The sequence below is a fragment of the Mangifera indica genome, chromosome 10 (assembly GCF_011075055.1).
Source record: "Mangifera indica cultivar Alphonso chromosome 10, CATAS_Mindica_2.1, whole genome shotgun sequence".
NCBI classification, from domain to species: Eukaryota; Viridiplantae; Streptophyta; class Magnoliopsida; order Sapindales; family Anacardiaceae; genus Mangifera; species Mangifera indica.
Window position 1 is genome coordinate 1,205,681 of NC_058146.1, and position 14,598 is coordinate 1,220,278.

General features: G+C 34.3%; 3 protein-coding genes across 4 annotated transcripts; 2 read left to right on the forward strand and 1 right to left on the reverse strand.

Moving 5' to 3' along the window:
* Positions 1-2,240: 2,240 nt before the first annotated feature.
* Positions 2,241-4,478, forward strand: LOC123227065 (probable polyamine transporter At3g19553). The gene is made up of 2 exons (XM_044651693.1): positions 2,241-3,757; positions 3,858-4,478. The coding sequence occupies exons 1-2, from the start codon at positions 2,784-2,786 to the stop codon at positions 4,396-4,398; spliced, it is 1,515 nt and encodes a 504-aa protein (XP_044507628.1). The 5' UTR covers positions 2,241-2,783; the 3' UTR covers positions 4,399-4,478.
* A 957-nt stretch (positions 4,479-5,435) lies between these two features.
* Positions 5,436-7,679, forward strand: LOC123227339. 2 transcript variants are annotated; one of them, XM_044652108.1, is made up of 2 exons: positions 5,436-5,800; positions 6,097-7,679. In XM_044652108.1, exon 2 carries the CDS (start codon positions 6,226-6,228, stop codon positions 7,291-7,293), a length of 1,068 nt encoding a protein of 355 aa, XP_044508043.1. In that variant the 5' UTR covers positions 5,436-5,800; positions 6,097-6,225; the 3' UTR covers positions 7,294-7,679. The 2 variants fall into 2 exon arrangements, with proteins under 2 accessions (XP_044508043.1, XP_044508044.1); XM_044652109.1 differs by lacking the exon at positions 5,436-5,800 and adding an exon at positions 5,810-5,929.
* A 1,966-nt stretch (positions 7,680-9,645) lies between these two features.
* On the reverse strand, positions 9,646-14,141 carry LOC123227124 (protein SYM1-like). Its single transcript, XM_044651809.1, has 4 exons — positions 13,765-14,141; positions 11,241-11,463; positions 10,225-10,349; positions 9,646-10,061 (listed from the first exon to the last, which is right to left on the reverse strand). The coding sequence occupies exons 1-4, from the start codon at positions 14,119-14,121 to the stop codon at positions 9,975-9,977; spliced, it is 792 nt and encodes a 263-aa protein (XP_044507744.1). The 5' UTR covers positions 14,122-14,141; the 3' UTR covers positions 9,646-9,974.
* Positions 14,142-14,598: the final 457 nt, after the last annotated feature.

Genomic DNA, 14,598 nt, shown 5'->3' on the forward strand with positions numbered 1-14,598 from the left:
GTTAAATGTTTGTTAGTATGATTCTGCTGTAATTTGGGTTTGGAGCACTACATTTCTATATGAATTATGCGAAAACAAAAAGTTACTATAAATTGAAATAATAAAATTATGGGCCAAAGATTTTCTATCAAATTTTACCCTAATCTAAAAAACACATTCATAATAGATAAAAAATTTGAACACTCACTCACCCATGAACTAACTCTTATTATAATTTTCATTAGAGACAAAAATAAAATTATTATTTTACCCTTAAACTTTTCTACCCTACAAATTTATGTCATTTTGTATCTTTTATTTAGAAAACTAACAACCCCCGTTATTAAAATTTAAAAATTTGCATTTAGCCCAAGGGTAATTTCTTCCATCTTGGACGATCAGTTGTCGTTCTCACCATTGGCTGGCCTTCCAACTATCTTCTTCTCTCTCGACCAACATTTGTCTTCATCCGATCATTCCAGTGGGAACGTCAGGTAGGGGAGAAGAAGATGGTGGGAACATCAGTCGACAACAAGAACAACACTTGGTGGTCGAAAATGGAAGAAAAAACCTTATGAGAGAAAATGTTGTTTTTTAAAGTTTAATTTATGGGAGAAATTATAAGTTTTTTAAAATAAAGAGGGAAAATGACAGAATGTTTAAAGTTTTAGGGTTTAATGATAAAATAACAATTTTATCCAGGACTCTAATAAAAAATTTTAACAAAAGTTAGTCTATGAATAGGTGTTTCAGTTTTTTAATTAGCATGAATATGCTTTTAAAATTAAACTAAAACTTGGGTGAAAAATAGTATTTTACTCTAAAATTATGTGTATAACTTTATACATAATTTTATAATTGAATGTTAGTTTATTTTTAATTTTTAACTTTCTAATCATATGGTTTATTTAACATTTAAAAATAATAATAATAAATATTGAGAGAAAAATGATAATAAATAATAAGTAAATAAAAATAAAAATTAATATAATTAAATGAGTTTAACAAGGGGAGCCTTAATATATTGTCATAAAAATTTTAACTTATATTTTTTTATACCACTTAAACTATATCTTAGAAGTAAAATTTTAATTTTTTTAAATTTAAAATTTTCTCATTTCAACTAAATTTGCCTGATATATATATATATATATATATATATATATATATATATATATATATATATATATTATTTATTTATTTGATTATGAAAAGACCTTGTAAACATTGGAACTTGAGCTTCCATGGCGGCGGATATAGCTAGACTAAAAGGGAGATCAGTTGGCTCCCCTTAACTTTTTAAAAAGTCTATAAATTTACAAAAATTTAAATTTGACTTTTTTAATTTAGATAAAAACCATAATTTATGTGTGATTTAATAAATTTATCAATAGATGAATAATAGTTCAATTATTTATATGGATAGATATAAATTAAATCGAATCTAAATACTTTTTTATTTGAGTTCAGTTAAAATAAAAAATAATTTAGTTTTAGTTTGACTCAAGTTTATCAAACTAAAATTTAAGGTGATTTGAGATCAGTTTGAAAAAAAAAAAGTTTGTTTTGATTCAATTTAAATTTAAAATTTGAATAATGCATCGAATATATGGTTTGAATTTATGGTTTATTTATAAAACAATATTGTTTTATCTATTATTTGAGTAAAATAATATCATTTTGTAAATAAACCATAAATTTGAATTAAAAATCTAAACTATAAATTTAAGTCATCGATTTAAACTATAAATTCATATCGAACTTAAGCCATAAATTCAAACTACATATTTGAACTATAAATTCCAATGAAACTTGAGTCGAATACCTAAACTCAAGTTTGACTTAATTTAAAAAACGAATCAAATTTTTGTATTTGAATTTGATTTGAACTAAATGAATTTGAGTCAAATCAAACTAAATTGAACAAATTTTTGAAATCGGACTAAATCGATTCAGATCTAATCATAATTGCTTATAGAAAGAATAATATATTTAATAGTATTGATAATAAAATTATTTTATAATATTTAAAAAAAATAAAATTATGTCAATAATAATATTAAAAATATTGGTTAATAAATATTTTATTAATTTAGATATATATATTTTTATTTTAACATAAAATTTACTTTATTATTTTAACTGTAACCCTCTAAAATCTACTTCTGGTCCGCCACTGAATACCAATTGTCCCTTGCGAACGAGAAATTGACAATGTTCGCAAATTCAACCTCACGTTTTGCTGACAAAAGAGTACAGATGGAGACTGGAACGAGTCATGCACGCAATCCAATGAAACTCGCTCAGTCACCCCACGTCTCAAGGGCCATCTTCTTCAATCTCAGTTGTAATAATCCCCACCTGCATCCACAGCGCGTATCATAACAAGCCCTCTTCGTCAACGCCGTGATATTTTTCTCCAACAACCCATGAGACTATCAATAGAGAATCTTTTTCAGCGTTAAACATGCACCACTCTTTGACAAGACGAACGTGCTGATGCAGTTTCTAACTTTGACTATGGCTTTAGTTTCAAACGAGGGCTAAATGTGCAGAACTGGTGTAGGTGGAGATCTACATCCTCTGTTCAATGAAGCGAAACGAAATTCAAGGCATGCAAGCACGACCCTTTTCAGTGATTCGTCAAAAGAGGTAGTTTCTTAATACAGATTTGTAGATTTTGGTGTTTATTGCTTTATGGGTTTGAAGAAACTACCGCCATAAACCTCAAAGATATGATTTATATGATTAGTTGAATTGCTTATTGATCAAGTTTTGGTTTGGCCTCTCTACCTTCTGACTGGATGGGTGAAGAGGGGATGGCAAGTGATGTACAAGAAAAGGCTGCCAAAACAAGGCCAAAGTTAACTATACTGCCTCTTATTGCTTTAATATTTTATGAGGTATCTGGGGGTCCTTTTGGTGTTGAGGATTCAGTGAAGGCAGGAGGTGGCCCTCTTTTATCTCTGCTTGGTTTCTTGATATTCCCTTTGTTTTGGAGTATCCCAGAAGCTTTAGTCACAGCTGAGCTTGCAACGAGTTTCCCAGAAAATGGTGGCTATGTTATCTGGATTGCTTCAGCTTTTGGTCCCTTGTGGGGTTTCCAAGAAGGGTTCTGGAAATGGTTTAGTGGGGTGATGGACAATGCCCTTTATCCTGTGTTGTTCTTGGATTACTTGAAGCATTCATTTCCAGTCTTTAACCAGTTAACTGCTCGAATTCCAGCTCTTTTAGGGATTACAATCTTGTTAACATATTTGAATTACAGAGGTCTGCATATTGTTGGGTTTTCAGCCGTTTCCCTTGCAGTATTTTCACTTTGCCCATTTGTAGTAATGGCTGTTCTTTCAATTCCTCGGATAAAGCCTCAGCGGTGGCTAGTTGTGAATTTTAAGAAGGTGGATTGGAGGGGTTTCTTCAATAGTATGTTCTGGAATTTGAATTATTGGGACAAGGCCAGTACTCTGGCAGGGGAGGTTGAAAATCCAAGTAAAACATTCCCCAAAGCACTTCTTGGAGCAGTGATTTTGGTTATTTCTTCATATTTAATCCCACTGCTTGCTGGGACAGGGGCTTTAAGCACTCAGTCCAGTGAGTGGAGTGATGGTTATTTTGCAGAAGTTGGTATGTTGATTGGTGGGTTTTGGCTCAAATGGTGGATTCAGGCAGCTGCTGCAATGTCTAATTTGGGGTTGTTTGAGGCAGAAATGAGTGCTGATGCTTTTCAACTTCTTGGAATGAGTGAGTTGGGCATGCTCCCCAGTATATTTGCTTCAAGGTAGTTATTTTACTTGTAATTGGCTAATCGCAGACTTGATCAAGAACATTCTGACTGTAGGATTACTGACATGGCTGTTGCATTCAAATGCTTTTTGCAGGTCGAAACATGGGACTCCAACTGTTAGCATTCTTTGTTCAGCTACTGGAGTCATTTTCTTGTCATGGATGAGTTTCCAGGAAATCCTGGAATTTCTGAATTTCTTGTATGCTATAGGGATGCTTCTTGAGTTTGCAGCTTTTATAAGATTAAGAATAAAGAAACCAGATCTTTATAGACCATATAGAGTTCCTTTGCACACTTTTGGAGTATCGATGCTTTGCCTGCCACCCGCAGTTTTACTCATTCTGGTTATGTGTCTTGCTTCTCTAAGGACATTTTTAGTAAGTGGTGCAGTTATTGTGCTGGGGTTCTTCTTATATCCGACTCTAGTTCATGCAAAGAATCGGAATTGGGCTCGATTTGATACAGAACCACCAGTTGCTCCTCCTCCTGCCAACCCAGAAGGTGCTTTAGTAGTTTCACAACCGTATCCGGGGGCTGATGAGGCTTCAGTCAGCCTTCTCTCAGACTTGTCATCTGTGAAAATAGAGGAAGTGGGTTCGGAAATTATATCAGGAGGAGACTTGAAAGCAGAGTAAAAAGCAATTGCTTATAATTGTATGAATGTATCAGATTGTCAATAATCTAAAGAAATATACATGGGCACCATTCTTGATTACATGCAACACCATTTTTCAAATCTGAGATTACAGTTCTCAGCTTTTCAATATGTTGGTCTTGTTTTAAAGAGCAATCTTTGGAGCCATGCCTGAGCTTTAGGGTCAAATTCTACACTTAGAGGAGATATTCAGGCTAGTTCCCAGCCATTATTGGCAGTGGTTGGCTGGTAACTATTGGGCAGTTTTGATATTTTGTATTTTTATAAAATTTTAATTATTTTATTAATATGATTTCTGAAGTTAAATTATAAATTAGAATGTGTTTCACCAAACACATTTGATTGCTTATAGAATAAATGAGTGTTGTAGTCATTACACCATTTTGAACTGTGATTCAGTGGAGAAAACCACGCAGGTGAATCACTGATTAACCGTAAAAATAATTTATCTGAAGTGATAATTGATGTCAGCAGAAACTGAAAATAATGAGATTGACATTGAACCAAATTTTTGAAGAGGAGATTAACACGGGATAAAATTGGAAACGACAAAATCAGTGCAAGGAGGGGCTTGCGGAGAGGATATCAACATGGGATAGAGCCAAAAATGACAAAATTAATGTCTAAAGGAGTTGGAATAATTAGAATAATATTGGAAAAGGGTGCCAAGAGAAGATCGGGCGAACAAGGTTTGTGTAGTCTGAGAATAGGATTTTTTCTGAAACCCTATACTTTTTTTATATTTCTTTTTAGAAAAGTCACTTTAATCACTTTGCAAAATGAAAACCGACATAATTACTCTTATATTTTTAGCCTTTGAGTAAAAAAAAACAAACTCGCTTTTAAACAATTTATCGGTTCTAACTTTTGGTCCAATCGATCTGATCGGAGAATGATTTGGACCGGGGCCATGGACCGGGGCTTAACCTGATATGATTATTAAAACCATGTCTTTCATATGTAATCTTTTTCAAATGACTGAAGGACCCGTCCGATTTCGTTGGATAAATAAACAGCGACCGAATCTACTGCTGTTACACCTTTATTAATACGAAAAAACAACCGGATGATGTCGGTCTCCTTCAGACACGGCCCTTGTCTTGTCTGCTAACAGCGTAAACGGATGAAAACGAAGGTAAAATAAGGGGAATCTGACCAAACAGGCCCTTTAAAAATTCGCATTACAACCTCAAAAATGCGCACGTGTGTTGAATCCTGAAGAGAGTGAAAGTCTTTTAGATAATCTCTGTTTGGTCTGTTTCTGTTAAACATAACATTGACAGTCTTTAGATAATCTCTCTTCAGAAACTACAGACAAAGAATCGGTCATCAAGAAACTTATTAAATTAAAGAAACAAAAAGGACAAATTCCACCTATCTTGGTACGTATCTCTCACTTAATCTTCTTTCATTTTCAATTCATTGTTTGGGTTTGTGATTCCCATCGAAATGTCAAATGGGGTTTCGTTGATTTTGGGAATCAGTGCTTCAATTTGTCAATTTCGTTTTTGGTACCTTTTTCTTTGAAAATTTGGTGTTCTTGTAGTTTATGTGTATTTATTTTTTATTTTAGTTTTAGCGATTTATGAAATGCTCTAAGCTTAAACTTTTTTTGGGTTTTTTTACGTCTTTGTACATAATGATGCTTTTGCATTGATGGAGGTGTATTTGTTTGCAGATTGTCTCCTCAGTTTGGGATTAGGGTTTTAAATTCTGGGTTGAAGACAGTTTGTTGTACATTCTGGTTTTATTTCAGGATTTGATGTGGATTTGGCTTAGATAAATTGGAGGAATTTATATTTACAAAATGGAGGGAAGTCCAAACTTTACTCCAATTGACACTTTAGATATAAAAGCTCTGATTTTGCGGAAGATAGGGCATCAAAGAGGTCAGAGCTACTTTGATCAGCTTAGCAGATTTTTTAGTTTTAAGATTAGCAAGTCTGAGTTTGACAAATTTTGTATTAGGACTATTGGTAGGGAAAATATCACTCTTCATAATAAGTTTATTAAATCAATTGTCAAGAATGCGTGTGTAGCCAAAGTTCCGCCAGTCAAACATATCAAGAAAGTAGGAAGCAGCCTTAATATTAAAACAGTAAGTGGAAGCCAGAGAAGTAGTCTTCAGTCCCTTTATGGGGATGCATTTCCCCCATCTCCTCGGAAGGGTAGGTCTATGGTTAATCGTGATAGAAAATTTAGGGACCGTCCTAGTCCGTTGGGGCCTCTTGGAAAGCCCCAAAGTTTTGCTGCTGTTGAGGAATCAGTTTCTAAGGCACAAGAGCAGCAAAGTGCAACTGAGTTACTTTCGCTGGGTAGTAGACCTCCTGTGGAAGTCCTATCTGTTGAAGATGGAGAAGAGGTTGAGCAGGCAGCTGGAAGCCCAAGTGTTCAAAGTAGAAGTCCAGTCACTGCTCCTCTTGGAATTTCCATGAATTTTTGTGGAGCTCGTGAATCTCTTTTCAATATATCTATACGTAATGACTACCATCCAGTGACATGTCTGAACAGTGCTGAGCTACCTGATACAAGATCATTAAGAAGTCGTTTGGAACAAAAGTTGGCGAGGGAGGGAATTACTGTCTCGGTGGACTGTGCTAACCTATTAAATAATGGGTTGGATGTGTATTTGAAGAGGTTGATCAGGCCTTACATTGCTTTGGCTAGGTCAAGGTATCAAAATGAACACCTGAAACAACAAATTGGTCGCCTTATACCCAGTTTCAATGGTATGAGGTACATGCAAAGGCCTACAAGATCCAAGTATGCATCTATGTTGGACTTCCGAACTGCAATGGGGTTGGATCCCAAAGTACTTGGAGAAGCTTGGCCAGTCCAACTTGAGAGAATTTGCTTCTATGCTTCTGAAGAATGAATGAAACATCTCCTGGATACAGTTTAGAAATTTATAAGATTATTTCAATATAAATTGATGATTACTTTTATTAAATCAATTATTTTACCTTTTCTGTAAAGTTTCTTCTCTATCAACTATGGAGTTCTTACAACCATTAACCCAGTTAAATAAGTCGCAAAAGCTGTCAGATGTTTTGGATCAGGTTGACAAAATATCATTTGAATGTCAGCAGTGATGTCTGTTTAGAAGGGGGCCATGTCTATATGATACATGTATAGTTTTAGATAGTAATGAAAAACTCAGTGTTTAGGTGTTCAAAACTGTTCTTCAATAACAATCAAGTTGTGCTTGCCCCTTATGATGTAACAACATTAGAATGAAAGAAAGTATTTTTAAGTTATTAAGGTCAGTTGTTCAACCTTTTTATTATTCCTTTTTGATCATGCCTGACTCTCTTGAAGATGGTATGAAGATAATTAGATTTGAAAAGCTACATGTAGGTCATGTATCAATGTCAGTTAATTACAAACCTTTGAATAACTATTCTTTCAGCATGGCAGCTTGATTTAGGTATTGATATTTTGCATCAATGTTGGATTAGTGGATGGTTGAAACTCTATAATGATGCCTTCATCTTGTTCAGTAAGATCTGGAAATTGATAAGATTTTCCTTTGCCATCAAACTGTTGCACTCTTGTCAGTCTGCACCGACACATCACTATTGTCAGTTGATCTTATTATCATTCTAACATTTGAGACCAGCTTAAAAATGAAGGCACTTTTTGTTTGGTTTGTTGTTGCGGTGTTTACTTTCTAAGCAATGTTTTTGCCTAAGAAATCACTTCATAACATCACTGGAACTGAGTTATCATTCAATTTGAAGTTCTTCAGAAGGCATTTCTTAGATTGAGATCTCTCTCCATTGGTCCTTAGTACTAAAGTGCAATTCTGATTGAAGTTACAAGATGTTTGCATCCTTTCACAGGTGAGTTTTGCTTTTTCACTTTTGTTTCACTTTCAGGATGGATGAATACAGAAAACGATATGCTATTCTGTTTGAGCTTCTTTCAGGGAGGCTGTGAGGAGATTAAGGCTGTAGCATATCAAAATATGCTTCAGCATCCACATTCATGTATAAAAATTGAATGCATAAGTACTGCATATATAGTCATTTTTTATACTGTGCATTCCTCTGCATACATTCACTATACCTTGCATTTGGCTGACTTATTGTAGAGCTTAGTGACCAAAAACTGTCTAGTGTGCATCATTTGATTAATGTTTAAAAGCCCGACACATCTCATTTTGGGTGGTTGCTACAGAAGTAAACATATTTTTTCTCTGAAAATATCTGTTAATGTGAACGCTTTGTGAATGGAGATCCTTCCAGTGCGGCATGCTCTAGAACCAGATTGATATCATGTTCTTAATGGTTTAAAAATGTCTGACTGAACATGTTATAATAAAACAATCCAATTACCACAATCTATGAACTTTCTTTATCATCATTGAATGCAATGGAGTATGAAGGTGTAGACTGGTGTAGACTAAATGTTTGTCTTACCTAATATTCGAGTCCATATTGTGCGACTGTTGTCACAAGATTATCCTACTGCAGGAAGGTTTAGGTGTTTGGTGAGTTCGTAACTATGAAAATGTTCAGAATGTTTGACTGAGGATTCTGCAGTGGAATGGAGAAGGCAGCAGACATTATTCTTCCCCTCGGGAGGAGCATGAAATGATTGTTAATCTCACAACTCCTGAACCTCTTTTCTCTGAGCAAAATCGTCAAGGTCTTGTACTGAGGGTACAGCGGTAACTTTAGTAGTTTCAGATTAGTCAGAATACTTTTCAGTATAAATTTAGTATTTTCTATTCCGGGCATGTTGCCGGAAGCCAGGGACTTCAAAAGAAGTAATCATCATGAAGAAACACCAATTTGAACTCAGCTCGAATCAAAGGCTGGCATGAGATCAAGATTAACTCACTCAATTGGTGAACGGTTATATTGGAGAAGAAGGAAAATTACTGACAAGACAAACTTTGAGGCAATAATGCAACAAGACATCAATCTCAAACCAAGTGAAAAAAAGGTCTTTTGAGCCAAGCAACAAGCAAATATCCAAGCTCAGGTTGCTCAAATCGAATTCACCCATACTTAGTTCAAGACTGATCTTTGACTGAATTCTCAACTGTTTCCAAATCTTCGAACTATTTTTTCCTGTCAGTAGTCTGCTATAAGCTAGGTTAACCCTCACAATAAATTGTTAGAGCAGAATCATGATAAATTTGATAACTGGGAAACAATTTAAATTAAGATGGAAATGATGTCTATTACAGAAGTTTAGAATGTGTTTGGTGAACAAAAAATGGGGCAATACTTGACTAACTTTCAGATTAAACATCTGTAAGACTAGTACCTAACTGCTTTACAACCTTAACATATTTGTCTATTTGAATTACTGCAAAGTAAATGTAGTTCTCCTTAAAAAATTAATTAATTAAATTGGAAAAAATGGTTGCAGCATGATCTACATCAGAAATGGATTGAGCTCATAAATTTCTGCTTTGACCTAGCTTCAGATGAAGATACTGCAATTGCCAACCTATGACAACAGTAAAAGATTATACATGTAACACTGCATGCAACCACCAGCAATTTTATGTAAACCTTTATCTTGAGGCTTGTCAAGGCTATTTCAATCAGCTATGCCGGCTTTGTCGAGGCTTGCCATGTATGTCAAATAGATTGTCCATAGATATGAAAATGAATTGCTCACCAAGGGCTGTCAAGATACAACACCACCAACAAACTCACAAGTAAGAAAATCAGTTTCTCACAATGAAGAACAGCAAAAAGCTTGACCACAGGCAGGGTAGTCCCAGCTAAGCCCTTAGCACAAGGGAATAATAACAAAATGCTATAAAAACAAAAACTTCATCACATACCTGTAAATGAACAGGGATAAATTTGAATGTGATAAAATCGCATAAGGGCCAGTACATAATGCCACTTATCAGGGTAGGGAGCAGGTCTCGTTTTAATCGAGCAACAATCTCTTCACCATTCTCACCTAAACAATCATAACAAATACTTAGAACTCCAACATATACGTATTCTATAGAACACACCTTGGTGGCTTGGCCATCTTCAGAAAAAATATAGATAGTATATTTATTAATTTAACAGTATTTAGGCACTTCCTAAAAAAACACATGTTAAAAGAATATTCAGAAACTTGTATGAAACAGATGTTTGCCTTCAAACAGGATATCCACTATCAATCCCAAAATGTTTAACCCAGTAGTATTAATAAAACTTGGTATGAACATTGGCTGGCTGGTTACAATTTTACTTTGTCAAACATACCTGAACATAGCTTTAGTTTTGTTAAGACTCAGTGGTGCTATTTATACTACAAACTAAGACTCAATTAACTTGGTTAAAATTCAGCATCAAAACATGATGAAACTATTCAGAAATTTGCAGCATTTATATGGACATTATAAAGCATACTGGCTCAGTTGTACAACATGTTGATTTTAAGCATTGTGCCATGTGATGGTAGTAGTTTGCAACATCACCAAGAATTTTCCAACTATTAGATTAGCACAATTTGCATAATCAAATCTAATATGAGATATACCCCAAAATCAAGGTTGGCATGTTGAATATAATCTTAATCCTGAAGGATTAATTGACCCCAGCCCCATACCATCCTTGTTCACAGTACAAACTCAAAAGCTGAATGCCCAATAATAAGGTAGGCACATAGGAATCAGAAATGCTAAGCATAAATGTGCACATAAAGATTCTGAAAAAGCAATAATATTTAATGAAAGGCAAGATAATTTACTAAAATTAATCCAAGGCATGCATTAGCTCAAGTATATAAAAAATAATAACCATCCATGCAAAGCAATAGTCATCTTGAGAAATTCAACAAATTAAAAATCCATTGTACCTTGCAGACATGCATTCACTGATAAGAAAACTACTGTCATTAAAGGCCCATAAAGTATCTGTCCCATGGCGATTTTCTTCAGGGTAGTTATTAGATCTCGCTTAGGAAAGACTTTCGACACAAAGTTGAACCAAAAATGCAAAGATGGTCCTAAAACTATCATCCCATATCCAGCCATACGTAAAGTCCTCACCAAATCAAAAGGTTTTGAAGATGAAAGAGTCTGAAGAAGATTTGACAGTAAGTACCAATCAAAATTAGGCAGAAAGCACCGTAAGTAGAAAAAATAGTTGTGTTGAAACGAGGAAGGAATGCAAGCAATAACATATAATATCAAATATATAAATTTACAGATTAGCAAAGGTAATTAAAAGAAATCACAACAACAAGAATAATCAAACAACTTAATAGTATAGAAGCAGAAAGGGAAGCCACAAAGCACATAGATATAAAAATAAGGAGCGAAATACAATCTAGAAAATTACTGTCAACCCCTTTTCAGTAGCCTATCATCTCACTTACTACCATGGATAGTAGAACAGATTTAAAAAAATAATTCATAAAGAAGAGACAGGTCTCTCAATGAATTTTACTCAACAAATTAAATCACCTCATGAGGAACAAGGGGTTAACTGTAAATCTTAATCACAACAATAATAATTTGTTGCAGCCATTCATTATTTTTTATTTTTAAACTTTAAGATTCTGCAGACATTGATTGAATTTGACACTCAGACCAGCAGTTCTCTCACATCCTATAGTAACCATATGTTTTCAATTCTCTGAAAGTATCATCAAATTGCCTCCACAGCATTCAAGTCCTTCCACAGATTTTATGATAAACCTACCCTATTATTTCGAAGTTATGGAATCCATCATTGTTTGCTAATATATATGCTACAAAGGATCAAAGTCAAGATATTATGCAAGATCAAAGTTTTTCGCATGACATGAAAGACTCTTTAAGATTCTAAATATGTCTCTATCCCGGGATACTACATCACTACAATAAACCATAATACAATTACCACTGTAATATAATTAGCTCAAGGATACTTAAAGTGCCAGCATGATTATAACTCACATTGAATTGAGCATGGGCAGAGCCAGCATAGGTCCAAGAGGGTTGGTCCTCATGAACTTTTCAATTTTTTCCTTAAGTTAGAGTCGAATGGCTGATTCTTTAGAAATTGTTAACCGGCAAAATTAAGTTTCCTTAAAGAACTACATTTTACTTCTTCAACAGGCTGATTAGAGCAGCAATAATCAAGATTTATTGCATCCTGTTCGGCAGATACCAGTAATATTTTTATGACTTTTTTATTTAGCCCTTCTATGTTTTGATTGATTAACATCTTGGGAGTAAAAATGGTTGATAAGATGAAATAAAGACTTAAAGATATATTATGTGATAAATTTATTATTAGTATTTTTGTTGACAATTTTGAGTTTTGTCATTTCCTAGATCTTGCCCCTCATGGATCGCATTCACAGCTCTGCCAATTAGGGTGTTGCTTGCATCATTATTTCACCCTTGACATACATTAATCTCCAATGGCTTTAAGCTCGTGTTTATGAGTTAAAGCTAACAAAATGTTGGTGATGGAATTAACACCAATGAGACAAACATTGAATAATGATGGTACTCAGTGTAAGAAAGCATGAACACAATGAGATTTTTAACATGATTTAGTTTGCTGTTTTGAGAAAATAGGAGTATGATTACAATGAGTGCACTAAAAGTTGTAGAAGTTTTCGATGTCCCTAAACCTTTGTACGATCTTTAATTTATAGAAGAAGAAACAAACGTTACATGTATAACTATCTCTGTCAAGTGTAATATCATCAATCTGGATGGGTGCCATTATCATCAGTTGAACGTGTGCTCTCGATATGGTAGGAAAGTAAGTGCACTTCAATTGTAAATAATAATATCATAGGAAGTGGATTATCTTGGTTCATGTTACCCCATGTTTAGGACCATGGCATTACAAAAATTCCATAACCTATCTCCATTAAAGCATATCGGTATCTATCCATAAATTTGAACTTGTGAATTCGAACCTTAAATTTTGTTAACCACAATTGACCAACTCAATCCACAACAAGAAATCAAACACTACTGAAAACGTACCATACAAAAATAAAATGTTCCTGTCAGTGAATTGAAGCACCATTTTGTTTCATATTAATATCAACAATAAACTAACCCCAATATTAGTTGAGTAATCAAGGACATGACCATGTTTGAATTCTGATTCTTCAAGGCACCTGCCTATTGAAAAGTCCAAAGATGGTAGAGTTTGAGGAAATAAAGAGGCAAAACAAAATAAACTGAGAGTTTTCCACGGTCAAAGCACAAATACTAAAAACAGTCCAATTTATATCCTTCTATGTTAATTTTCTCATCAACCAAACAGAAACAAAACAGAAATTGAATTCTGATACCAGAATCAAATCACAAAAACAAAGAAAAACCCACAACTGGGAAAGCATTTTAAAACTTATTCATTTATTTAATTACCTGAGACGACAAATCAGCAGCAGTATAAATAAGCGCGCAGGTGATACTCTTTGTAAGCACAGGCCGTGACTTCACCATCCCCAAGTACCACCCCACGAACCCAGTCTTCGAAGACGACGGGGTTCGGGAAATAAACGCAGAAAAGACGGAAGAAAATGGGGAAGGAGAGACCTCATTGTATTCCCTGACGGATTTCCTCCAAAAATTCGGGAACTTGTTGTAATCTTTCTGCGCCTGGTTTTTAAGCGGGCTTCGGTATATTCTGGCAACCGGGTCAGTGAAAAAGTCGTTGAATTTCTTATTGTGTGACTGTAAAAGCTGGGAAACGGTGGCGTTTCTCTTGAGAGCGGCTCTCATTTTGGATTGTGAGTGCAGGGTTTTGGAGGGTTTTTTAGTTTTTATAGAAAAAATGAAAGAGACAGGGGGCTGATTGTCACAAATTCAAACGTGGATTGCGTGTAGCGACTTTACTTTTGCATACAGTTTATTGATGGGCTTGTAAGAGCAGTTACCGCGAGTGTAAATTAGTGTATACTCGCTTTTTGACCCATTAAATCCATGCTTTCCTTTTTCTACCTTGACTAGTTGCTCTTCTACCTCGAATGTTTTCATAATTAATTAAACATTGATCCGGTAGAGGAAATGTTTAGTCGATCAAATAGTTCGATTGATAGCTTGATTGATTTATTATTTAAAAATAATGTTTCAAATAATTTTAAATAATTTATTATTAAATATATAATTAAAATTATTTTTTGTTGATGGGTGATAATCCAACTAATCGAATCAATTAGATGATTCTGATTTTTAAAACTATGCTTCAAATAAGTGTTC

What these genes read in the sequence shown, in the direction of transcription:
- LOC123227065 (XM_044651693.1), top strand. Translation starts at nt 2,784, where the DNA reads ATGGGTGAAGAGGGGATGGCAAGTGATGTACAAGAAAAGGCTGCCAAA. An exon ending in CCCAGTATATTTGCTTCAAG is followed by an intron (nt 3,758 to 3,857) that starts GTAGTTATTTTA and finishes TGCTTTTTGCAG; the next exon opens with GTCGAAACATGGGACTCCAA.
- LOC123227339 (XM_044652108.1), top strand. Translation starts at nt 6,226, where the DNA reads ATGGAGGGAAGTCCAAACTTTACTCCAATTGACACTTTAGATATAAAA.
- LOC123227124 (XM_044651809.1), bottom strand. Translation starts at nt 14,121, where the DNA reads ATGAGAGCCGCTCTCAAGAGAAACGCCACCGTTTCCCAGCTTTTACAG. An exon ending in CTGCTGATTTGTCGTCTCAG is followed by an intron (nt 11,464 to 13,764) that starts GTAATTAAATAA and finishes AATCTTCTTCAG; the next exon opens with ACTCTTTCATCTTCAAAACC. An exon ending in AGTGAATGCATGTCTGCAAG is followed by an intron (nt 10,350 to 11,240) that starts GTACAATGGATT and finishes ATGATTGTTTAG; the next exon opens with GTGAGAATGGTGAAGAGATT.